The sequence below is a fragment of the Cydia amplana genome, chromosome 19, assembly GCF_948474715.1.
Source record: "Cydia amplana chromosome 19, ilCydAmpl1.1, whole genome shotgun sequence".
Lineage (NCBI taxonomy): Eukaryota > Metazoa > Arthropoda > Insecta > Lepidoptera > Tortricidae > Cydia > Cydia amplana.
The window spans coordinates 9,028,252-9,054,881 of record NC_086087.1 but is presented as its reverse complement, the minus strand read 5'-3'; the positions used below and the strand labels follow the sequence as shown (position 1 = coordinate 9,054,881).

The 26,630-nt window shown below is 39.2% G+C and overlaps 1 protein-coding gene across 1 annotated transcript; it reads left to right on the top strand.

Moving 5' to 3' along the window:
- On the top strand, positions 1-24,103 carry LOC134656848 (cytosolic 10-formyltetrahydrofolate dehydrogenase). Its single transcript, XM_063512374.1, has 17 exons — positions 1-217; positions 505-646; positions 1,279-1,376; positions 4,072-4,208; positions 4,908-5,059; positions 5,670-5,788; positions 7,485-7,748; positions 8,772-8,964; positions 10,535-10,946; positions 11,695-11,883; positions 14,624-14,762; positions 16,463-16,625; positions 17,001-17,119; positions 18,541-18,738; positions 20,763-20,935; positions 23,037-23,236; positions 23,882-24,103. The coding sequence occupies exons 1-17, from the start codon at positions 191-193 to the stop codon at positions 23,935-23,937; spliced, it is 2,781 nt and encodes a 926-aa protein (XP_063368444.1). The 5' UTR covers positions 1-190; the 3' UTR covers positions 23,938-24,103.
- The last annotated feature ends 2,527 nt before the right edge of the window (positions 24,104-26,630 follow it).

Genomic DNA, 26,630 nt, shown 5'->3' with positions numbered 1-26,630 from the left:
ACCTGTGATAACAATAATTCGACTACAAGCAAGCGATAAGTGGTGTCAAAGTTGAGATGGTGTTTGAATGGCTAATACAATAAATAGGAAGGCGTTGATAGTCTCCGACCAGTTTCAGTGCGCTCCTCAGCGCGTGCACAGGAGCTGAATATCTGTATTTATTTGAATAGTACCAGTTCTCGTCATAAGAATGCCACCTGTTGCAATACAAGACGAGGTAAGTTTTAGTTGTTTACTCTTCCGTTTGCACATATATTTTAATGTTATAGGTGAGTATGTGGTCTAAATATCATGAAAAAAAATCTGAAAGTTTTCACTAAGTATGTTTTATTTTGTCATAAAATATAAAGTAATTTTTTACACCCCTTTTCTTTTTAACGTTACTGTAATGGCTAGGTAGTATTCAAGGTTGATAATTTTACGCCCCCTCTCTGAAGTCCTATAAAAATGTTTTGTAGTAGTTTGTAATTAGCAGAACATCAAATTTTACATTAATGATTTCAGCAACCCAAAACCAAGTTGCGGGTAGCAATCATCGGCCAGAGCACATTTGCCGCTGAGGTGTTCAAGCTGCTAGTCAAAGATGGGCATGAAGTTGTCGGAGTGTTCACAGTTCTGGACAAGGGCAACCGGGAGGATCCTCTTGGTAAGTTCACAAATATATGCTAGAAATATGCCTCATGTATAGTATTACTTTTCAATTCATTTTTTAACATTTAAAAAAAAAAAAAACAAATAGAACTCTGTTTTAATAGACGGGTCCACTCAGTATAAGCTGCCTGGAGTGTGCCTATACAGCAGTTACCGGCTTGCTATTGTATTCAAAATATGTTTTAAAATTTATGTATAAACATTTAATTTCCAATAAAGCTAATAGGGTTTTTCCCTAGATTCCGTAGTTAGCAAAATATTGTATATGTGTTGTATAAAGTTACTTACTGATTATTTTATTGTAAGCTTAGAAGGAAACAAAATACATAGTTAAAACCTTGTTAAAACTATTCATATCATAACGAAAATTTGAACGTACATACCTACATAGTATTTCTCCTCAACTTTTTCCTTGTCTGCTTTTTTTAAGTTAAATATTAAAATACAATACAAATAAGTTTTATTGCATGCCTCTATAGAAGAAAAGAAGACAGAAAGAAAACAGTAACACAAGTACATATATTTATGCTAACCTTGTGGTTTTGCCAAAAAAGATTGAATTTTTATTTATTTTCATAAAATCAACAATCCTTGTTCATGTTTTCACAAAAAATTTCATTGCCACAGCCACAATTGCCGCACAAAACGGAAAACCAGTGTACAAATACAAGACATGGAGAGTGAAGGGACAAGTCATACCGGAGATCTTAGAAGAATACAAAACGGTAAGTTTACCATTTCTCATATTATCTCTAAACTACAGTGATACTGCAAATTGCAGTTTTGAAATCCATTTTAATTCCATTGAACTTTTCAAAAATTCAATAGAAATGTTTCTTTCAAAAGGGCATCATGAGTATCATGACTTAGGAGGATAGACACTATAGTTCGTTTTTTTTAGCATTAGAAATAAGGTAAACAATCTTGATTTTAAAAATAAGTTACGGCAAATATGTAACAATTATGAATCTAATACGATCATTTATATTCTTCTGCTTTCATAAGTAATAGTTTTTGATTTTTAAAAAGCGTTTTTCCATTAATAGACATGTCAAGATCGCTTACCTTCTTGCAAGTTCTTTCTAATGCTAAAAAAACGAACTATAGATATGTAAGTAAAAAAAGGTTATCATTATCATATATTTTTTGGATAATATATGTATATGAAAGATACAATGAAAATAAATGAATCTATGTTATTATATTATAATTCATAAACAATAATTCAATATTTATTTTATCACTACATAGTATAAAACAAAGTCGCTTCCCTGTCTGTCTGTCTGTCTGTATGCTTAGATCTTTAAAACTACAGTCGCCATCAGATATATCAGAGCGGCCAAGGTGCTCAAAAATGTCTGAACACGCACTCTAACGCCTTGACAATAGAGGTGTGTTCAGATATTTGTGAGCGCATCGGCCGCTACGATATATTCGCCATCAGTGGCGACTGTATACGGATGAAGTCACGAGCAGAGATTAGTGAATATCTTACATGTACAGTTGTACAGCAAGCTGTAAAAGTGCATACCCACTTTATTAACGAATTCCATTTATGCACATACCTACCAAAGATCCGCTGGCTGTATGAGATGTGTAAAGTTTAAGTAAAAAACGAGTTTTATAGACGAGATAGATGGCGCTATACGAAGATATCTAATTATCGATTACCCCTTATAATGGCTATTTTACCCCAAGACAGGCGTGTCTCACTCCGCGATTACGTCGCTTTGCTACAGGTACATCCGTTCGGCCCCAATTTTGGGAAAGCCATTAGCCGCGGGTGGCGCTGTCGCCACCTAGCGGCCATATCTGTGCTGATCGTAACAGACGCGTTTTGTTAGAGAGTGAGTCTTCTGTAGTTAGTACTATTATTTATTCTGTGCCCAAGATTCGAAATGGATACTGTATGAATAATTAGATAATTACTTATTCTTCTTGAGCCCCAAAAAGTAGCCATGGATGTCTATGGGTAGATAACATTATCATTATCACTCTGGCGACCTATGTATGTGGTTATCTCAAAGCCATGGCCTTACGTGATACGCACCATGACATGATTCTAATTATAAGTTATTTCACAATATTACAAAAACATATTACATAACTTGTTTACGAATTACGCGATCTTATAAAACCATAATGTTTTTAAAAGTAGTGCATAAAAATACGATTACTTTATTACCTATAAGACCATTATCTTATTATCTTATGTCTTATAATATAATTGCCCAACTAACGACTTACGTACGAAATATCATTTGATCGCTTTTTGGTGAAAGTAAATATCGTGGTTATTGTGAGTAATTTTCCTTCTGGGCACAGTTTTCCTTCTGGTTTAGATTAGAAAGTAGTTCGTAAATAAATACTAATGCTTGCACAATTTTCGGGATTAGGTAGTCAACTGGAATCTAGGCTATCTACAGCGAGTCTTGGCAAAAAGTGTCCCGACTATAATATTATCATGGAGTGTGTTCAACATTTTACTTCATAGCAAAGAGATTATCTATTTATCACAAACATGGCGCCGTACAGCGCCATCTACTTCAGCTGGGGTCCCGTTGTTTCTCATAAAGTTTTAAGTCATAATGCATTGTTTGTCATATTATCATTAGACATAAAACTGAAACCGTTAACATCTCAGGATTTTCGTTAGGTTATAATGAAAATTCGGGCAAACAATACATTATGGCTTAAAACTATTTGGGAAACAATAGAGACCCACTTCAGCTGTCAAAATCAGGGACACAATTTTTTCTTAGACTTCACAAGTCTTCTAAAATCAATAACCCTTATGCCTCATAGACACTCGTGGCTCCGTGAGCTGTAGACCACGAGAAAGCCCATGGCTCCGTCATTTTTAAAAAATTCCGAAAAATCAATCGACAAAAAAATCTATTTTTAATTATTTTGAACCTGCTCACAAAATTTTACGAACATCGGTTGAGAACTGCGACCTGGGGCCTTACCATGATGTCCTTATTGCGATTCTGTTTAGTTAGGACATAAACTGAATCGCTGAAGGACGGAGCTATATAAGTCGTATAGCTCCGTCCTTTAGCAATTCAGTTTAGGCACAGAATAAATATTAATACTAGGTACAGAAGATTCACTCTCTAACAAAACGCGTCTGTTACGATTACGACAGATATGACCACTAGGTGGCGCTTGCCACGCGCGGCCTTTGGCTAGACACCAAAATTGGTGTGGGACGGATGTACTTGTAGGAGTTGTAGGTACTTGTTGCGACACGACGAAATCGCGGAGTGAGCCACGCCTCGTAAACAGAATCGCAATAAGGACATCATGGTAAGGCCCCTGTAGACGACAACATCCAGGCATACGAAAGCATTTTGTCCAAAATTTCCTTCGCTGACATCAATGTGCTCGGACTCTGTACCAAAATTTTGCTATTTACAGGTGAAAGCCGACATCAATGTACTGCCGTTCTGCACCCAGTTCATCCCCATGGAGGTGATCAACTACCCTAAATACCAGAGCATCTGCTACCACCCTAGTATACTACCTAGGCATAGGGGAGCATCATCTATTAATTGGTAAGCCTTTAATAACTTAACTCCTAGGGATCTTGCCATCCAAAAAACTACCTTGATGCTTTAAATTTAGAATTGAATGTTGATTGTCTTTGACAACGTTATCGCGTCCGTGGAACTCAAGGGGGCTAAGTCAGTGGTGAACGGTTTATATTGTCGCCCCCTTAACCTATGTGAGAAAAAATGTTGACCCCCTATTTAATGATTCCTAAAAAAAAAAAACTACAAAACGGTACGCTTTTGGTGTCAACTGTGCTACCACAAAATTGCCCTTTGGGGGTAATTACCCCTCGTTTTACTGCTGATGCTTTAAGTTATATAAGATTGCTAAGTTTTCCGAAAAAAATATTATGCTTACTAAACATAAAGTTTAACCTGTCTAATCGCAGTCAGGCGGTTGCCTTGAAGGGTTATACTTCTTGCTTTCCGGAGTACCCCAAGGATCGCATCTTGGTCCCTTATTATTTATCTTATATGTCAATGACATGGCATCTCATCATACTCATTAATGAACCTCCAGGTCTGTTTCTTAAGTATGTTAAGTACACTAGTTTGTGTTCTAAATATATATTTTTTTAAATATATTATGTTCAGTTTCAGTGTTACAATTAGCGTCACTATTAATATTCTTCTTTTTATATGTATATGTATACACAATCGTTTTAAAATGTATAAATATATATGGTCTCAACGTTGTTTCAGGACGCTAATAGAGGGCGACACCACCTGCGGCCTGTCCATCTTCTGGGCCGACGATGGTCTCGACACCGGCCCGATCCTGCTGCAGAAAACCTTCCCCGTCACCATAGACGATACTGTAGACACCATTTACAACAAATACTTGTATCCCGAAGGTGAGTGTCTAATAGATGGCGCCACTTGCCTGTCATAAACTTGTGATTTAGAAACCAAACTTTTAAGCTACTTGTTAAGTAGGCTGTGAGAGAGATTGAGAAAATGTACGCATGACTACAACATTCCCATTGCCTATTGTCAACTGAACAGCTGCGTTTAAGAGAACGAATGTAGTTGCTTAAATCAAGTGTTATTAATTTTGTTATAATGGTAGTAGAAATATTTAAAACCTTCGCGTTTTGAAGACATATTAACTCACATTTAGCTCTCACTATCGCGAATTTATTTTATTACCTTTTTCATACACTTTTTGCACCGGGTAGTTGCACAAATCTCTGTTTTGACATTTTGCCGGGACATCAGTTAAATAGCTGCGAAAACGACTAGTGAAACCTGTGTCGGAACGTCGGTAAATAAAGGTAATAAAATAAATTCGCGATAGACCCGTCTATAAATGTGAGTAGTAGATATATGCGATTTTATTTTGCTTACAATTTTAATATACATCTACAATTTCGCAAACTGTCAACAACTTTTTTTTAAATGACACGGTAACTTTAATTTAAAGTTAAATTAAGCTTTTATTCAACCACATGTTGACGGCTTCAGGTATCAGGGCGCTGGCGGAGTCAGTGAATATGGTGGCCAACGGCACGGCGCCTAAAATTACACAAACTGAAGAGGGCGCCACCTACGACCCGGCACTCTTCAAGGCGGAAACACATCAGGTAACATGCACGCACTACTGAAACATGATAACTCCCCCCTCCCTACTGTCAATCCCCCCCATTTAGGCCACTGCCCAGTTGTTTTGAAATCCATTATGGTCCCGCCGTCTCCTCTTAGCTAGAGTGTAATTCTATGGAACTTGCTGACTATGTAAACAAACCGCCATATTAAAATTGTCTCTGAATGTCAATTTACTAGTGACTTTCGTTTACATAGTTAGCAAGTTCCATAGAATGACACTTTAGTCTAGCTCTGTGCTATTTTAGGGTGGTATTCCAAAAAAATTAAAATTAAAAATTAAAATTAGAAATTAGGTGACTACGTCTTTACTAGAAACATTTAATTCAAAATGGCTACGCAAGTATGTAGTATAAAAACTTGAGATATTAAACTAAAAGATATTGGATAAGTGGAATGGGCCCCCATCACATACATTTGTTCAAATATTTGATATAGAATTAGAAATTGGACAAATATATTAGACAGATGGAATAACAATACCACCCTTATTCAAAATAAAATGCGATTTTATCACTACTAAAAAAGATAAATTGTCAATATCTTATAATTCCGACCTATTCTTGTTTTAATAAATACATGACATATCAGGGCACGTGACACGATAACCCCTGTGATAGCCTCTTGTTTACTTTAACTGCAGTTAGCTGAGTAAATGTCGAACAAAAACACTCCTTATGACATTGTGATAAGGTATACAAACAATTTTTTTTCTACTAGTTTTTTTGTACTTTCTATCATAACTATTAAAGGTCATTCACAGTTTTAACGTCATTGTATGCTTGAAAACAAATTTGGTAAGGATAACTAACACGCTTTGGCCATGTGTTGCAGCCAAAATATTATTCTGTTTTACAATTTAGTTGTTCCCCCGGATAAATTTAAACAAAACGGGTGAAGCACAATTAATCAATGCCAGGCTTGGCTCACTTCGCGATTTCGTCGCGTCGCTACAAGTACCTACAAGTACATGCGGCCCACACCAATTTTGGTGACTAGCCTGTAAGCTGCAGACCTTACGAACCCCCATAGCCCCGCCATTTTGGAAAATTTCCAAAAACTGAATCGATAAATAATTCTACTTAATTCTCAAACACACTCACCGATTTTCACCAGAATTGGTTGAGAAATGCGACCTGCAGAAGAAAACATTCAGACATACGAAACCTTTTTTGGCGAAGCTGAAACGGAGACTTTCGCTCGGTCAGTAAATTGTAGGCTATCTCTGTTACTCCCACGGAATATATGTTTTGAACGAATAAGTTAAAAAAACAATTAAATCTTTCAAAGCTCAAAGCCCCTGTGCGAGCGGGACAGCCTTCTAGATGATTATGCGTGTCATGCGCGTGCGGTAGAGATAGGATAGCTGGTGCGATGTACGAAATTCTTCGTATTTATTGGGTGGATCAACTATTTCTTGTTGTTATTCTGTCCGGTCAGCCAAGAGACAATAGTAGCATATTTGTAAAAAGACATTGTCCACCACCTTCTTCTGACACGCTTAGTAGCCGACCCTCTATGGAAAAGGTTTATAAGTTTCACAAAAAAGCGTGTTTGGAGAATTTAAATGCCTAAAAATCAGGTTTTAAAGAGTGACCCAGGGGAACGTAACCATGGCAACGAGTGACAAGAAAAAGTTGATTCACCCCTGAGCTTTAATCGTCATTTGTTTTCCAGATCGACTGGTCCAAAGGCGGCACAGCCCTCCACAACTTCATCCGCGGCCTAGACTCCTCACCCGGCGCTACCACCTTCATCCAGCCACAGACCAGAGAAGGCATAGACTCCTCCAGTGACACCACTGTGGAGATCAAGTTCTTCGGCTCGAGTCTGTGGAAGGGGGGAGACGTGGTGGGGGATGAGCTGGTTATACCAGGGTTGAAGAATCCCGCGCTGGTGCACGATGGGGGTCTGCTGATTACTGCTGATGATGGAGTCAAGGTTAGTTGTTTTTCATCCAGCCACAGACCAGAGAAGGCATAGACTCCTCCAGTGACAGCACTGTGGAGATCAAGTTCTTCGGCTCGAGTCTGTGGAAGGGGGGTAACGTGGTGGGGGATGAGCTGGTTATACCAGGGTTGAAGAATCCCGCGCTGGTGCACGATGGGGGTCTGTTGATTACTGCTGATGATGGAGTCAAGGTTAGTTGTTTTTCATCCAGCCACAGACCAGAGAAGGCATAGACTCCAGTGACAGCACTGTGGAGATCAAGTTCTTCGGCTCGAGTCTGTGGAAGGGGGGAGACGTGGTGGGGGATGAGCTGGTTATACCAGGGTTGAAGAATCCCGCGCTGGTGCACGATGGGGGTCTGTTGATTACTGCTGATGATGGAGTCAAGGTTAGTTGTTTTTCATCCAGCCACAGACCAGAGAAGGCATAGACTCCAGTGACAGCACTGTGGAGATCAAGTTCTTCGGCTCGAGTCTGTGGAAGGGGGGAGACGTGGTGGGGGATGAGCTGGTTATACCAGGGTTGAAGAATCCCGCGCTGGTGCACGATGGGGGTCTGTTGATTACTGCTGATGATGGAGTCAAGGTTAGTTGTAATGTTGCCTTAGACTTCCTATTTTATTTTATGACTTGAAATTGTTGGGATTAAAAGTATCAATAACTAGAAAAAACGGCCAAGTGCGAGTCGGGCTCGCCTTCCAAGGGTTCCGTACATTAAGTCCGACTCACGCTTGACTGCACATTTCTAATAGGTTTTCCTGTAATCTATAGGTAAAGAACTATTTTGTGTACGTTTTTCAAAATTTTAGACCCAGTAGTTTCAGAGATAAGGGGGGGGGGGGATGGTCGGACAGACAGACCGACAGACGCACGAGTGATCCTATAAGGTTTTCTTATTGAGGTACGGAACCCTAAAAAGTAACCTGTATATTATCCGTCTATTCGTTTAAACTTAAAAAAAACCGGCTCGAAGGACCAACTTTTCTCCCTTTCTAACTCTTATTTCCCTTTCCAGCTCAACATACAGCGTCTAAAAGTGAACGGCAAGATGATAAACGCGTCTAACTACTTCAAGTCGAGCGAGAGCAAGGCGGCGCTCGAGCTGACGGCCGAGGAGAGGCAGTTCGTCGAGGGCGTCAGACACGTCTGGAAGGCAATCCTCAGGATCGATATTGAGAATGATACGGACTTCTTTGACTCTGGAGCAGGTAATGGCAACACAACTGTCTGTTTAGCTACTTCAAGTCGAGCGATCGCGAGGCGGCGCTCGAGCTGACGGCCGAGGAGAGGCAGTTCGTCGAGGGCGTCAGACACGTCTGGAAGGCAATCCTCAGGATCGATATTGAGAATGATACGGACTTCTTTGACTCTGGAGCAGGTAATGGCAACACAACTGTCTGTTTAGCTACTTCAAGTCGAGCGATCGCGAGGCGGCGCTCGAGCTGACGGCCGAGGAGAGGCAGTTCGTCGAGGGCGTCAGACACGTCTGGAAGGCAATACTCAGGATCGATATTGAGAATGATACGGACTTCTTTGATTCGGGAGCAGGTAATGGCAACACGACTGTCTGTTTAGCTACTTCAAGTCGAGCGATCGCGAGGCGGCGCTCGAGCTGACGGCCGAGGAGAGGCAGTTCGTCGAGGGCGTCAGACACGTCTGGAAGGCAATCCTCAGGATCGATATTGAGAATGATACGGACTTCTTTGATTCTGGAGCAGGTAATGGCAACACAACTGTCTGTTTAAAGACTTTCCATTTACAATTTAACGATAAACTGAAATAGATGTCATATATTAAAGAAAAAGTGATGAAGCCCTCCAGTGGTGAAGGCCGGATTCGAACCGGCGTCTTTAGCAATCCGGGCTAACTCCTTGAACCCCTTGGCCACCCCGCGAGAATGGAATCTGTCCCAATTTCTCGACTATATGCCATCTTACTAAGACTAGATGTCTTTGACCAACTCTAAGGGCAAGCAATATGCGCTTGCACCTCCTATACGAAATTTAACCTCCGTCTGAAATTGAATGGTTAATCTTTAACTGACTTACTAGTATTTATTTGGTTTGAATAAAGATTACTAAGTCAGTTAAGGATTGGACGTTCAATTTCAGCATTGCAAATTTAAATATGTCTCATATCTCGTAAATAATTATGATATAATATACTATTAAAAAAATATTAAATACTTTATGTAGTCTGCGCCACTCTGCGCGTTCCAGGGCCTTTTTTTTGTTGGGGAAATGCGTTTGTTACGCATGCCATCTGGTCCTGGGGAAGGGCAACTTGTGGACTATATCAAAATACATAGATATGATTGAGGCCACAAGATCTTGACTTTTTGACACTTCTCACGCTAATACGCAGGTGCTGCCCTCTATAGCTCACGCACGCTTCATTGCGCGATAGAAGATCTGCCACCTTGTGGCCTAAATCGACATGTTAATAACCGTAGAGTAACTTATACATACTGTGTCTTGAACTGTTTTTTGACAAGTTTTCACAGACAATAAAATATGATATTGATACATTAAGGCGGTTTGTTTACACGAACGGTTTGGAAACGCGAAATCGAAACTCAATTATCTGCCTCTTTACCGCTCGAATACGCAAGAGTGATAGAGGTTAGATAACAAAATTCCGACTCTCTCGTTTGCGGTAGACCCTTAGATTGTGACGGATTGTGGAGTGGCGCCTCCTACGCAGAGTTTCGCGTAATATTCCCTATTATTTTTAAGATGCTTGACAGAAATATGACGATAACTACAACTTCCATTTCAGGCTCAATGGACGTCGTAAGACTAGTAGAAGAAGTAAAAGACCTAGCCAAAATAGAGTTACTAAACGAGGATATATACATGAACACAACCTTCGAAGACTTTTTCAACATGGCCGTCGCTAAAGGCCGCGGCGGCTCAGCTGCCAAAGAAGTCATATACGAAGGCCTAGAACTAGACGTTAACAAAATAAAGGTCAAATTCCCGACGCAATTATTCATTAATGGGGAATTTGTGAATGCCGATAGTGGGAAGACCTTGACGATAGTGAACCCGACGGATGAGACGGTGATATGCAAAGTGCAGAGTGCGAGCGAGAGGGATGTGGATCGGGCGGTGAAGGCGGCGGCGAAGGCGTTTGAGGAAGGCGAGTGGGCGAAGATTAGTGCGAGGGAGAGGGGCGCTATGTTGTTCAAGTAAGTTTTTCTTATCGTCTCTTTCTCATCCATCTATAGTGACCTGTAATGGCTTACTTTTTAATGTTGTCTCGACAACTGAACTGAAATATTCATTATACAACGGTTTAGAGTACTGTAATATTCATTACGCAATACTGTTGATAAAGTGTCATAGTGGTGCACTGAACATCAGCTCAATTGTAACTATGTCATACAAAAATAACATATACAAATAGTCTAAAGTGTGTGTCAAGTGTATTTAAATTAAAGATAACTAACTATAAAGCTTTCTGTATTACCAACAAGAGCACTCAACAATAAATCAAAAAATTAGAGTCAACACTCATTTCCATTCCTAAAAAAATCGTTTCTATAGTTTGTCAAAGGACTGTCTCATTTCAAACAGACAGAGATAATCATACTGGCTTTGTCTTACACTATTACTAGCACCCAAAAGAAAAGGACGAGTATAGTTTTTATTGTTCTTATTTACTGACAAATTGGTTTGACCAATTCTAACAATCTTTACAGTACATATGGCTCTATTTTCCCGCACTAGTACGTAAAATAGAACTTTTCGTGTGTATGTCAAAAGTTTAAAGGGCCATATGTATTGTAAAACGTTGTACGATACACGTGCGAATAGGTAATTCGCAACTCGTGTCGATTTAAAACACTCCCTTCGGTCGTGTTTTAATTTATCGCCACTCGTTTCGAATTTCCTCCTTTCCGGACTTATATCGTAAATAACTATTTCCCCTTCCAGATTAGCCGATTTAATGGAGCAACATAAAGAAGAATTAGCAACTATAGAATCCATAGACTCCGGAGCAGTATACACGCTAGCTCTTAAAACTCACATCGGCATGTCCATAGAGACGTGGCGATACTTCGCAGGCTGGTGCGACAAGATACAGGGATCCACCATACCCATTAACCACGCTAGACCTAATAGGTAATTATCTTTTCGATGATATAGGTTGGTATATTTAATATAATATAATGGAGCAACACAGAGCAGAATTAGCAACGATAGAATCCATAGACTCTGGAGCAGTATACACGCTAGCCCTTAAAACTCACATCGGCATGTCCATAGAGACGTGGCGATACTTCGCAGGCTGGTGCGACAAGATACAGGGATCCACCATACCCATTAACCACGCTAGACCTAATAGGTAATTATCTTTTCGATGATATAGGTTGGTATATTTAATATAATATAATGGAGCAACACAGAGCAGAATTAGCAACGATAGAATCCATAGACTCTGGAGCAGTATACACGCTAGCCCTTAAAACTCACATCGGCATGTCCATAGAGACGTGGCGATACTTCGCAGGCTGGTGCGACAAGATACAGGGATCCACCATACCCATTAACCACGCTAGACCTAATAGGTAATTATCTTTTCGATGATATAGGTTGGTATATTTAATATAATATAATGGAGCAACACAGAGCAGAATTAGCAACGATAGAATCCATAGACTCCGGAGCAGTATACACGCTAGCCCTTAAAACTCACATCGGCATGTCCATAGAGACGTGGCGATACTTCGCTGGCTGGTGCGACAAGATACAGGGATCCACCATACCCATTAACCACGCTAGACCTAATAGGTAATTATCTTTTCGATGATATAGGTTGGTATATTTAATATAATATAATGGAGCAACACAGCAGAATTAGCAACGATAGAATCCATAGACTCTGGAGCAGTATACACGCTAGCCCTTAAAACTCACATCGGCATGTCCATAGAGACGTGGCGATACTTCGCTGGCTGGTGCGACAAGATACAGGGATCCACCATACCCATTAACCACGCTAGACCTAATAGGTAATTTTCTTTTTCTACTCCCGTACCTTTATTTGTCATTTAAAAGGTCGTACACCTTTAAACCCCTATCTTATAGTTGTCAAGACAAGTCTTTAAATAAATAAAATAAATAAAAAGTCATTTATCGTCGCAAAACACACTAAGAAAATAAAACAAACAAGGAAAAAGACACAATAAGCACATAAGTCCAATAGGGTGGTTGACTGTATAAATATATAATAATGTCTTTAGTCTATTCCCCAAAAAAGTATTTGTGCATACACGCAGTATCTTTTTGGCACTTTTACGATACTTCGTGTAATCACCACTTAAAAAATATTGTATGAAATACATTGTTGCCAACCTAATTTTAATCGACATCTCAGACAGATGAGTGAACCATAGACATGTTTTTTTATTTCATTCATTCTTTTCCCGCCCGTGCCCTCCATTCCATGCTACTTCTTGAATGAAAAATATTTGTTAAATTTACAATTTTATTTCAAAGTAAGTGCTTGGTCGTAGAAAAAGTATTGTATGCAACGTTGTTTAACTGAGTCAAAAAATACTCGTGGCGTCCTTATTAACAATTTTCGGCTTCGCCTCAAATTGTTACTCACGCCACTCGCCTTTTTTGACCTCTCTTAAGCAACGGTTGCATAAAATACTATTTCGATGATACAGGTTGCTATATTTAATGTACCTTGACTATTTTTCCTATTTATTGACCGTACTGGGCCTCAGTAGAGTCAGTACCTAGTTGATTTAGATCTAATGACAATGTCTCAGTTCTAGCTTTAGATATTTAACATAAACGCGCCATTATAATAACCAGGGATGTTGCGGATGCAGATTTTTTGACATCCGCGGATGCGGATGCGGATGCGGATTTTTAAAGGCTCACATCCGCGGATGCGGATGCGGATGCGGATGTCAAGATTAGGTACTTAGAAAACGTCAAATATTACATTTTTAGTATTTTTTTATTTAAAAAAACCAAACGTTTAGTATTTGAGCAAGAATATAGGTGCGTTATATTTAATAAACAGTAACTTCGCCGACTTTTCTGGATCTAGACGATTTCGTTATAGGTAATGACGAAATTACCTAGCACTTACGCCGCCGCTAAGATGTTCCTGTACCGACTTGTTCGACATCCGCATCCGCATAAGCTCCGCATCGATTTTATGCGGATGCGGATGCGGATGCGGATGTTGAAAATAATGCGGATGTTCCGCGGTTGCGGATGCGGATGCGGATGTTCGCAACATCCCTGATAATAACACGTAAATACATAAAAATGGTCCTAGTTTTAAGTTACAAGTCGGCCGCCATCTTAATGTTGTGTTTTTTTTTCTGTTGGAGATTTCTGATTCTGATAGAATAGATAGATATATCTGTCGATCCGAGAAGCTCTCAATGCTGAATATTTGATTAAAAGTTTGTTAGAAATAAATATTACTTACTAAGATCCTACATAACCTAAAAAAATAACATTTTAAAACATTATTTCTGTTTTGTGTACACCAAATAACAGTCATAGAGACACTCTTCACTACATGGTATAAAACAAAGTCGTTTCCCGCTGTCTGTCTGTCCCTGTGTATGCTTAGATCTTTAAAACTACGCAACGGATTTTGATGCGTTTTTTTAATAGATAGAGTGATTCAAGAGCAAGGTTTATGTATAATTTGTTAACCCGGGTCGCTAGTAACTATATAACGCGACAATTTATCGTGTGATGTCTTTTAAATACGTAATCATTTTATGTTCCCTCGAACGATGCAATCAAATGAAACTGATTATATTACCACTTTATTTTCTAACTAGGCTTTATAATTTCCAAGTTAATACAATTTTTTTGAATGCAGAAATCTGACAATAACAAAGAAGGAGCCGATCGGAGTTTGCGCGCTGGTCACACCGTGGAACTACCCGCTCATGATGCTGTCGTGGAAAATGGCCGCGTGTCTGGCTGCTGGCAACACCGTCGTCATGAAGCCTGCTGCGGTAAAGCTTTGGTTTCCTCCGATAGCGGTGCCGTCATATAGCGGCCGTCTCCATACAAATACTGCGACATCCATATTTAACCGTATTATTTAGTATGGAGACGGCCGCTATATGACGGCACCGCTATCCTAGGAAAACCGATCTTAAGTCAATTTATACAATAGGGATGATGACACATGTTGAATTCTATAACAAAATCTAGTAAAATAGATAGCAAATGAGCAATTAATCACAATATTGTGGATATTAAAAAAATATGGAAATAATACAAAAATACAGCACCTGAAAGTTTCAAAATTTAAGTTTTTTTTTAACTTCCAAAAACGAAATAAGTAAGGATACCAATTACCATTCAATTCCTCACATTTTACCAAAAAAAGATTGTATAGCAACTACATATATACATAAACGCAATATTTCACCGACAAAAACGCAATTTTCTTGTTTTGATCATACTTCAAGATGCGCTTTCAGTGACCTTGACGTTACGTTCACATATCAATTTGTTCGGGGCGTTTCGCGAGTGAAGTATGACTGTCGGACTTTGACTATCATTTCTGACTTTTGTATCGTTTTAATGCAATGGGTCCCATTTAGACATTTGATCCTAAAAAAAACCTGATTGATTGATACCATAAATGAAAATTTGTCATCTAGCCTATTCGCTTTGCTTAGTATTCTGTTTTATCCCTGACCTAATACTACTATGTTTTTGTTTTGAAAATAATTACTTCGCTAAATTTCGTTAATGTGGCTAGTTTGACATATAAACGCAATGGGTTTGATAAAACTAAGTGGCAGTTTTAATGGCCACCCCTGATTAACATCCTATGAACGTCGGCGTCTAGTCAGCGCTATGGAAAATGGCGTTGCACAGTTGCGCCAACGTTGCGTCGAGCAGCCATAGAGTTGACTAGACGCCAACGCTCGGAGAAGCTAGTGTGGGATGGCTCTAAAACCGGTCGAATAACAACTTGGGAGTATTATTAAATTTGAGCGCAGTTGAGCACAACATTACAGATCAATCTCCCTACGATCAACTCGAAAACCCAGTATTCATAATTAGGGTTGCAAATAGAAAAAAACAACAAATGTTTTATTTGAAATTTATGAAGAAAAACATGAAAAAAAACCTGGCACCATGGTTTTTTTCTAAATTAGGTTTTTTTTTCAGATGAACAAAAATATGCCACAATAACGGTTTTTCGTGATTTATTTATATAAGTAACTTAAAACTAAGTACATTAAAGTAAGTATGTCAGTACAGTATCCGGAATCCCTGAATTCCCCGATGCGGCGACGAGAGGCGTTGGTGTTGCCAACAGTAAATTGCGATAACTACCACTACAGATTTCATTTATGTTGTTATTAATCAAAGTTGTTAAATTAAATTGGTTTAATGGTTAACATAAAGTCTAAAACAAGTAAAACAACCGTATAAAAGTATTAACTGCCTTGCAAATTTTGAGTTTTCATACTTTTGAAAAAAAAAAACGTACTCCAGAAAAAAACGTTTTTTTTTCACGGTTTTTTTTCAAGTCAGAAAAATAACCGTTTTTTTACAACCCTATTCATAATATCTGCTTCTTCTTTTCTTCAACTTAACTTCACTAATTTTAGCATGTTGTAGTGAAAAATATCTAATTTTTACACCCCTGCACATGCAATTCATCATTTCTAAACTTCAAATTATCTTCCAGGTATGCCCCCTAACGGCGCTCAAGTTCGCCGAGCTATCAGTCCTAGCCGGCATTCCCCCTGGTGTTATTAACATCCTGCCCGGCAGCGGCACCGTCTGTGGCCAGGCCTTAGCCGACCATCCCCTAGTCAGAAAACTAGGGTTCACCGGGAGCACAGAGATTGGTTAGTATAGACTTGTGCTCTATGCTAGTCGCCTAAATAGTCAAAAATACTCTTTATGTTTATTGACAGTCAGAACGATTTGTTAGAATTTTATAATCATTGAAAGTGAGGTCAGTAAGTAATGCAAGTTTTATATGGTTTAATAACTGCTGTTACAAGATTTAAATTTTCTTTAAGAAGTCTATTTTTGTTCAGAGCTAAAGACATTTCTGTAGGGCAAAATACCCTCTCATAGAGATGTTTTAATTATCATAGAGATGGTTAGAAGTTAAATAATGTACAGGCTGTGACATTATTTTGGCTCTTTGACTTTTACTTTCGCATTATTTCTGTATAAATCATGTAAATCATACAGGTAATTCTGTTCTTCCACAGGCCAAACCATCATGAAATCGTGCGCCGCGTCCAACTTGAAGAAGGTATCTCTAGAGCTCGGAGGAAAATCACCGCTGGTCGTGTTCGAGGACTGCGACTTGGACAAGGCGGTCAGAAATGTGAGTTACTCTCTTATTTATATCCAAATATATTCATAATGTGTAATTTGAGTGTTGTGTATTATCAAAAACAAAAATCAATCTTATTAATTAATAGTGAACATTTCATAAATAAACAAGTCTTCATCGGCACAACCAAGCTACAACAACAAATGAACCAGGGATGTTGCGAACATCCGCATCCGCATCCGCAACCGCGGAACTTCCGCATTATTTTCAACATCCGCATAAAATCGATGCGGAGCTTATGCGGATGCGGATGTCGAACAAGTCGGTACAGGAACGTCTTAGCGGCGGCGTAAGTGCTAGGTAATTTCGTCCTTACCTATAACGAAATCGTCTAGATCCAGAAAAATCGGCCAAGTTACGGTTTATTAAATATAACGCACCTATATTCTTGCTCAAATACTAAACGTTTCTTTTTTTTTTATAAAAAAATACTAAAAATGTTATATTTGACGTTTTCTAAGTACCTAATCTTGACATCCGCATCCGCATCCGCGGATGTGAGCCTTTAAATATCCGCATCTGCATCCGCGGATGTCAAAAAATCTGCATCCGCAACATCCCTGAAATGAACCAATGTTTTAAAACTGACATACTTTTTGTCCCGAATTTTTTTAAAGGTTGAAATTTTTTTATTTTTTATTTATTTAACAAAATACAAAGTACAGTATACTTATAACTAAAGTTTCGCCAAACTGTAAAACAGTTTGTTGGCAATCGAGGGGTAAAAGTAAGCACAAGAGTATGTACAGTGTGTATTAAATTTCCGACCCATTTCGTACCTTGTCACAGTGATAATCAATAAGAAAGCCGCTAGAGACCTCATACTATTGTCACTGTGACATAGTACAAAATGGGTAGGAAATTAAATTCTTTGGCTATACGAAACGAAACGAAAGGACAACCAACTTCATGACTGGCTCATAGAAACTAATTGACGGACAAAAACAAACTAATCCCAAAGGTTCCCAAAGGTTGTCTGGAAGAGATCGCTCTTAAGCGATAAGACCGCCTGTTGTTACCTCTATTGTCTTTGTTTATGTTATTGTACATTTATTGTAAACTACGTGTATGTGAGGTGTGCAATAAAGAGTATTGTATTGTATTGTAATACAGTCAGCAGCAGAAGTTGCTAAGCGGGCGATGTGTTCAAAATTATCTTGACGCGACTTTATTGTTAAGGCAATAAGAGCATGTCAAGGTAAATGCGAACACCTCGCCCGCTTAGCAGCTTCTGCTGCTGACTGTACAGTCAAAATATGGGTGCATACAACTTGCTCAATCAAAATATGTCCCATAGTTCTTAATTCGCTTACATAAGAGCTATGAGACATATTTTAGAGTACGATTAATGCACCCATATTTTTATACTTGACTGTACAAAAACAAATTCATATAAACTTCTTTTTCCTTAGGGTATGGGCTCCGTGTTCTTCAACAAGGGTGAGAACTGCATCGCCGCCGGCCGGTTGTTCATCGAGGAGACCATACACGACGAGTTCCTGCGCAGAGTGGTGGAGGAAACCAGAAAGATCGCTATCGGGGACCCGCTCAACCGGGGCACGTCGCACGGACCGCAGAACCACAAGGCTCACATGGACAAACTTGTCGAGGTACGTTCAAGTCACGGGGAAATGTACATTGACCTACAAATGTAGGTACACCATACCCACAGTTCCTCCGGAGAGTGGTGGAGGAAACCAGGAAGGTCCATCGGGGACCCGCTCAACCGGGGCACGTCGCACGGACCGCAGAACCATAGGGCTCACATGGACAAACTTGTCGAGGTACGTTCAAGTCACGGGGAAATGTACATTTACCTACAAATGTAGGTACACCATACCCACAGTTCCTCCGGAGAGTGGTGGAGGAAACCAGAAAGATCGCTATCGGGGACCCGCTCAACCGGGGCACGTCGCACGGACCGCAGAACCATAAGGCTCACATGGACAAACTTGTCGAGGTACGTTCAAGTCACGAGGAAATGTACATTTACCTACAAATGTAGGTACACCATACCCACAGTTCCTCCGGAGAGTGGTGGAGGAAACCAGAAAGATCGCTATCGGGGACCCGCTCAACCGGGGCACGTCGCACGGACCGCAGAACCATAAGGCTCACATGGACAAACTTGTCGAGGTACGTTCAAGTCACGGGGAAATGTACATTTACCTACAAATGTAGGTACACCATACCCACAGTTCCTCCGGAGAGTGGTGGAGGAAACCAGGAAGATCGCCATCGGGGACCCGCTCAACCGGGGCACGTCGCACGGACCGCAGAACCATAAGGCTCACATGGACAAACTTGTCGAGGTACGTTCAAGTCACTGGGAAATGTACATTTACCTACAAATGTAGGTACACCATACCCATAGTTCCTCCGGAGAGTGGTGGAGGAAACCAGAAAGATCGCTATCGGGGACCCGCTCAACCGGGGCACGTCGCACGGACCGCAGAACCACAAGGCTCACATGGACAAACTTGTCGAGGTACGTTCAAGCATAGAGAAATAAAGACAAGAGTGCTCACTCCATACATCAGTTCAGACTATTAATTTCAGTGTCTACATCTAGCATCGAGTAGCGGAACTATCAGTACTGCTACTTGACAATAGATGTAGCACCGACCGGAAAGTCTTATCTCAACAGCATAAGACTTTCCGGTCGGTGCTACCATCTATTGTCAAGTAGCAGTACTGATAGTTCCGCTACTCGATGCTAGATGCTAATAGTCTTTTTGTTACTAAAACTGATGTATGGAGTGAGCACTCTATGTATTTTTTTCTCTATGGTTCAAGTCACTGGGAAATGTCCTACAAATGTAGGTACATAATACCCACTGTAGGAACGAATTCCATTCATGAAGTGGGTATGCACTTTTGCACTTTATAGTAAGTACAATCGCCATCAGATATATCGGAGCACCCAAGGCGCTCACAACTATCTGAACACGCATCTATTGTTAAGGCGTTAGAGTGCGTGTTCAGATATTTTTGCTCAATCGGGGCACGTCGCACGGACCGCAGAACCATAAGGCTCACATGGACAAACTTGTCGAGGTACGTTCAAACATCTTCGATGGTAAATTACTGACACCGCTAAAAAGCATCTATTTACGCATCTGTTCTCAAAATTTCCAGTTCTGGTCGATTGTGTCGTGAAAAAATTTTTATAATGTCAGTTTCTAAAAAAAAATCTCTTTTCTATAGATATAGACCTGCGAATGAAATTAATCTAAATTATAAAGGAACATGCAAAGGGGGTGTAATTTTCTACGACATGCAATGTATCAACTCGACTGTACCCATTATGAGCAACTTTTGTTATGAGAGCAACGTCAATTCGACATTATATATTATAACTAGGTTTTTTTTTGTGATGTAAGAGACGCTGTTATAGTTTACTATATAGTTGAATTAGCGCCACTTGTACCATCCCACTAACCCGTTGTCAACCGGTAAAACCTGGAGTTACCAGTACAATTTGACACGGGGTTAACGGTTTTACCGGTTAACCCCGGGTTATTGGGATGGTGCAAGTGGCACTTAGTTGACCATAGAAATAAGTACAATCGCGTACATATACCATAAACATTGAACGTAACGTGATCGATTTTAATAACACTCTTTTCTCCAGTTTTGCGAAGCTGGCGTAAAAGAAGGCGCGCGTCTAGTCCTGGGCGGTAAGCGCGTGGACCGGCCCGGATACTTCTTCCAGCCAACCATCTTTACTGATGTAACTGATGACATGTTCATCGCCAAGGAGGAGTCATTTGGGCCCATCATGATCATTAGCAAGTTTAGCAGCAAGTGAGTAACTTATTACAAATAACTCAAAATTTAAAATTAAAATTTGAAATTTGAATAGTCCAGCGGCGGTAGCACGGTCGCATTTTTATCGCTTGTCGCCAACAAGTATTTAAGTGCGAGACTGGGTATAGTGACAGGCGATAAAAATGGAACCATGCTGCGCCCGCAGAGTACTTTTTAGGGTTCCGTAGCCAAATGGCAAAAAACGGAACCCTTATAGATTCGTCATGTCTGTCTGTCTGTCTGTCCGTCTGTCCGTCTGTCTGTCCGTCCGTATGTCACAGCCACTTTTCTCCGAAACTATAATAACTATACTGTTGAAACTTGGTAAGTAGATGTATTCTGTGAACCGCATTAAGATTTTCACACAAAAATAAAAAAAAAACAAAAAATTTTTGGGGTTCCCCATACTTCGAACTGAAACTCAAAATTTTTTTTTGCATCAAACCCATACGTGTGGGGTATCTATGGATAGGTCTTCAAAAATGATATTGAGGTTTCTAATATCATTTTTTTCTAAACTGAATAGTTTGCGCGAGAGACACGTCCAAAGTGGTAAAATGTGTGTCCCCCCCCCTGTAACTTCTAAAATAAGAGAATGATAAAACTAAAAAAAATATATGATGTACATTACCATGTAAACTTCCACCGAAAATTGGTTTGAACGAGATCTAGTAAGTAGTTTTTTTTTATACGTCATAAATCGCCTAAATACGGAACCCTTCATGGGCGAGTCCGACTCGCACTTGGCCGCTTTTTATAGATAAAATAAGATAAAAAGATAGTTTATTCAAGTAGGTATAATTAAAATGCGCTTATGAACGTCAAATAAAGTTACACCGGCTACAATAGTATTTTGGGCAACAGGTACATAATAAGGGTTCTTAAAATATAAGGGCCGAAGTTATAAAATTAAATAAAGTTGAGTTTTGTAAAGACAGGCTCGAGAATTTGAAGAATTAATTATGTACCGTTGTACTCAATATTTTTTGTAAGACAGCAGCAAACACCTAAAATTATAAATAAAATCAAAGTAAATAGTTCGAATCCAGGACCTATATTTAGAAGCCGTAAAGATCGGTTTTCCTAGGATAGCGGAGCCGTCATATAGCGGCCGTCTCCGTACTAAATAATACGGCTAAATATGTATGTCGTAGTATTTGTATGGAGACGGCCGCTATATGACGGCACCGCTATCCTAGGAAACCAGAGCATAAGCCTAAAGGCTGACTCACACTAGACCGTGCCGAGGCCGACACGTCATTTTCTATGACGGCTGATCGGCGATCACGTGGCGCTTTCCATAAAAAACGAAGCGCCGGAAGGTCCGGCCCGGCCCCGGCCTGGTCTAGCGTGAGCCATCCTTAACTGATTATGATCCTTGTAGCTTAAAATAACTGATTTTTTTTAACTGTTTGGGTGTTGCTATAGTTCGTATTTTTAGCATTAGAAATAATTTAGCATTAGAAATAAAGTAAACAATCTTCATGTGTCTTTTAATTGAAAAACCGGCCAAGTGCGAGTCGGACTCACGCACGGAGGGTTCCGCACCATCAACAAAAAATAGAGCAAAACTAGCAAAAAAACGGTCACCCATCCAAGTACTGACCCCGCCCGACGTTGCTTAACTTCGGTCAAAAATCACGTTTGTTGTATGGGAGCCCCACTTAAATCTTTATTTTATTCTGTTTTTAGTATTTGTTGTTATAGAGGCAACAGAAATACATCATCTGTGAAAATTTCAACTGTCTAGCTATCACGGTTCGTGAGATACAGCCTGGTGACAGACGGACGGACGGACGGACGGACAGCGGAGTCTTAGTAATAGGGTCCCGTTTTTACCCTTTGGGTACGGAACCCTAAAAACAAATTTTAAAAATAAGTTACAGTAAATATGTAACAATTATGAATCTAATACGATCTTTTATAGTCTTCTGCTTTCATAAGTAATAGTTATTGATTTTAAAAAAGTGTTTTTCAATTAAAAGACATGTCAAAATCGCTTACCTTCTTTCAAGTTATTTCTAATGCTAAAAGAAACTAACTATAGTGCTTAGGTTGTGTCTAATCTTTAATTCTAATTATCGTTTCTACATTTCAGAAACTTTGACGACGTGATTCGTCGCGCAAACGCCACCGAGTACGGTCTGGCGTCTGGCGTGTTCACCAGCGACGTGTCGCGCGCGCTGCAGTTTGCTGAACGTATCGACGCGGGCACAGTGTTCGTCAACACGTACAACAAGACGGACGTCGCCGCGCCGTTCGGCGGGTTCAAGCAGTCCGGCTTCGGGAAGGACTTAGGTGGGTTCTAAATATACTCGCCAGCAAAAAATATTGCGTCCATGTCCTTAGAAAACTAGGCGACATGAAGGACTTCGGATTCGGGGGTCTGGACATCGGATGATGATAGTATGACGTAGGGGGTCATTCGAAGCATGATTTTTGGATGATTTTATGGGGGGGTAAAAATCGTCAAAAATAGATGACGTAATTTATTAACAGCCCCTTGGGTGCTAACAACAACACACATTACTAACCATTTTGTCATGTCTCGTAACTGTCATAAGTAACCCGCGCAACCTGCGTTAAGGTGCCTGATTACTAGTCCGCCGTGAGTCCGCCGGACGGTATCGGCCTGTCAGTTAAACCAAAAAGTTGACAGTTCCGAACAACTGACAGGCAGATATCGTCCGTGGGCCCCTTTTAAGTGCCTGCGTAAAGACGCGGAATAGGTAATATAAACTCTCTACGCAATTGGACAGAATATAAGTTGGACAACAACAGCTAAATGATCTGATTTTAATTTAAAGGACCGAAATATTAAAGGAATACCTCAATACATGGAATTATCATATTCGGTCTATTTGTATAGGTTCAGAAACCAGGGCTGATGTTACTGCCATCTTAAATATCAGCATGAATTAATTCAAATTGTTATTGTTTCAGGTCAAGATGCACTGAACGAGTACCTCAAAACGAAAACCGTTACCATCGAATATTAAAGTTAGTTGACTATCTCAATTTTACAATTGTTTGACATTTAATTAGTTATTAAGATAATTTGTATATAATATTTGCATTTTTGCATCATACCTTATAGTTGTAAATGTAAACCGAATTGTGACTGTGACAAGTAGAATATGTATTTCAATGTGGTTGTATGTTGAAGCACTGTTATTTTATTTATAGTAAACGACTAAAAAATAAGCATGTAGTTATTTCATTTACAAGTTACAAACACCTTTGTATTTGAAGGCCCATAAACCCATCATACAAAATATTCCTATATTAAATTTGAATCTTGTCGTGTAGTTGGTAAAATTGGGAATCTGACATAAAAAAACAATTTTAAACAACAACTTCGAAGCTAAGAAATTCCTTATTTTTAACCCCCGACGCAAAAAGTTTAACGTGTCTGTGTATTTGTGTATCTGTCTGTGGTATCGTAGCTCCCAAACGGATAAACCGATTTTCGTTTAGTTTTTTTTTGTGTCATGGATAATTTTATCCCGAGTGTTTTTAGACTTCTTAGCCATGTTTCATGAAAATCTGTTCAGCCGTTTGAAGATCATCAGCTCTTATAATCTTATAGTCGGGTCGAGTCAAATTTTCTAATTTTGGTTATATTTACATCACAGTACGAAAGAGCGTTATATTTTGCTAAGAGATTTCATTTAGGCGCTGCGTTTAAGAATTTCATTAATGGTGTCTAGGTTGTAGATAGACAGATCGCAAGCAAACCGTTTAAGTTTTTCTTATTAGTTCATAATAATCATAATTCATGTAAATTTCAAAGTAATGCGAAGTAGATTTTACATTATAGGTACCTTAGGGCCACTGGCCACTTGCACCATTCAGTAACCCGGGGTTACCATGGTTATCAGTACAATTAGACACTGGGTTAACGGTTTAACCGGTTAATCATGGGTTAGCGGGATGGTGCAAGTGGCACTTACTGTTTTACAAATATTATTTGTCGCGCGTTCCCGGCATTTTAAAGAAATAGAAACCGGATAAGTTATGATATAAATGTAGACATAAATATCTATCACATCATAAGTCATTAGTCATAATAAATAATAAAGTAGACATCCAATACCTATACATAGTGTGGCATTAGTATGTACGGATGTAATGCTTATCTTTTGTTTACATGACGTCATTTCAAACACAAATGTACACCAAAAGTAATATAAAAAATACTGGCCGAAACGTCGATTTTCAAACATTTTATCGGCGAAACCAAAAACGGTGTTATTTTTACAGAAGCGAAGATTTTTGAAGAAAATCGTAGGAACAAGGGGATTATAGTAAGAATAATGTATTTGTCTTGATAACATTAACGTATCATATCAGTTCAGTTCAGTCATACTATACGTGATAGGTGTTATCTTGTCTCTGGCTGCGTTTTCAATCCATCTGAGTACAGTCAGCAGCAGAAGTTGCTAAGCGGGCGAGGTGTTCAAAATTACCTAAACACGCTCTTATTCTCTTAGCAATAAAGTCGCGTTAAGATCATTTTGAACACCTGGCCCGCTTAGCAACTTCTGCTGCTGACTGTTGAAAATATCGAAAAGAACTTTATCCATTTTGTGGAATTTAATACAATATACTTATCTATTTAACTAATATAAACGTTAAAAAAATTACTCTTGAGGGGCTACCGCAAAAACCGAAATCCGCAAATTGCCAAATTGCGGGGATCTTTCTCTTTTACTTCAATGAAGGCGTCTTTTTTAGGGTTCCGTAGCCAAATGGCAAAAAACGGAACCCTTATAGATTCGTCATGTCTGTCTGTCCGTCTGTCTGTCCGTCCGTATGTCACAGCCACTTTTCTCCGAAACTATAAGAACTATACTGTTGAAACTTGGTAAGTAGATGTATTCTGTGAACCGCATTAAGATTTTCACACAAAAATAGAAAAAAAACAATAAATTTTTGGGGTTCCCCATACTTCGAACTGAAACTCAAAAATTTTTTTTTCATCAAACCCATACATTTGTATCTATGGATAGGTCTTCAAAAATGATATTGAGGTTTCTAATATCATTTTTTTCTAAACTGAATAGTTTGCGCGAGAGACACTTCCAAAGTGGTAAAATGTGTGTCCCCCCCCCTGTAACTTCTAAAATAAGAGAATGATAAAACTAAAAAAAATATATGATGTACATATTACCATGTAAACTTCCACCGAAAATTGGTTTGAACGAGATCTAGTAAGTAGTTTTTTTTTATACGTCATAAATCGCCTAAATACGGAACCCTTCATGGGCGAGTCCGACTCGCACTTGGCCGCTTTTTTAGCATTAGAAAAAAGGTAAACAATCTTGACGTGTCTTTTAATTGAAAAACATGTTTTTAAAATAAGTCACGGCAAATATGTAACAATTATGAATCTAAATCGTAATACGATCATTTATATTCTTCTGCTTTCATAAGTATAAGTTACTGATTTTTAAAAAGCGTTTTTCGATTAAAAGACATGTCAAGATCGCTTACCTTCTTTCTAATGCTAAAAAAACGAACTATAGAGTGACAGAGAAAAATGCCCGTCATTTGCGAACTTCTATTTTCGCGGTTATAGCCCTGTTTCCATTGCCTAGAAGGTTTAAAGGTCTACTTAATGTTTCGCAAATGTAAGTAGGTATTACATACATAGTTACATACTTACTGATGAGCAGGGATCTCCCCGCGC

Bases quoted from the DNA above. Each gene is read 5' to 3' on its own strand.
- LOC134656848 (XM_063512374.1), top strand. From the start codon at position 191: ATGCCACCTGTTGCAATACAAGACGAG. The intron at 647-1,278 runs GTAAGTTCACAA...TCATTGCCACAG, and splicing joins CAACCGGGAGGATCCTCTTG to CCACAATTGCCGCACAAAAC. The intron at 11,884-14,623 runs GTAATTATCTTT...TTTTGAATGCAG, and splicing joins AACCACGCTAGACCTAATAG to AAATCTGACAATAACAAAGA.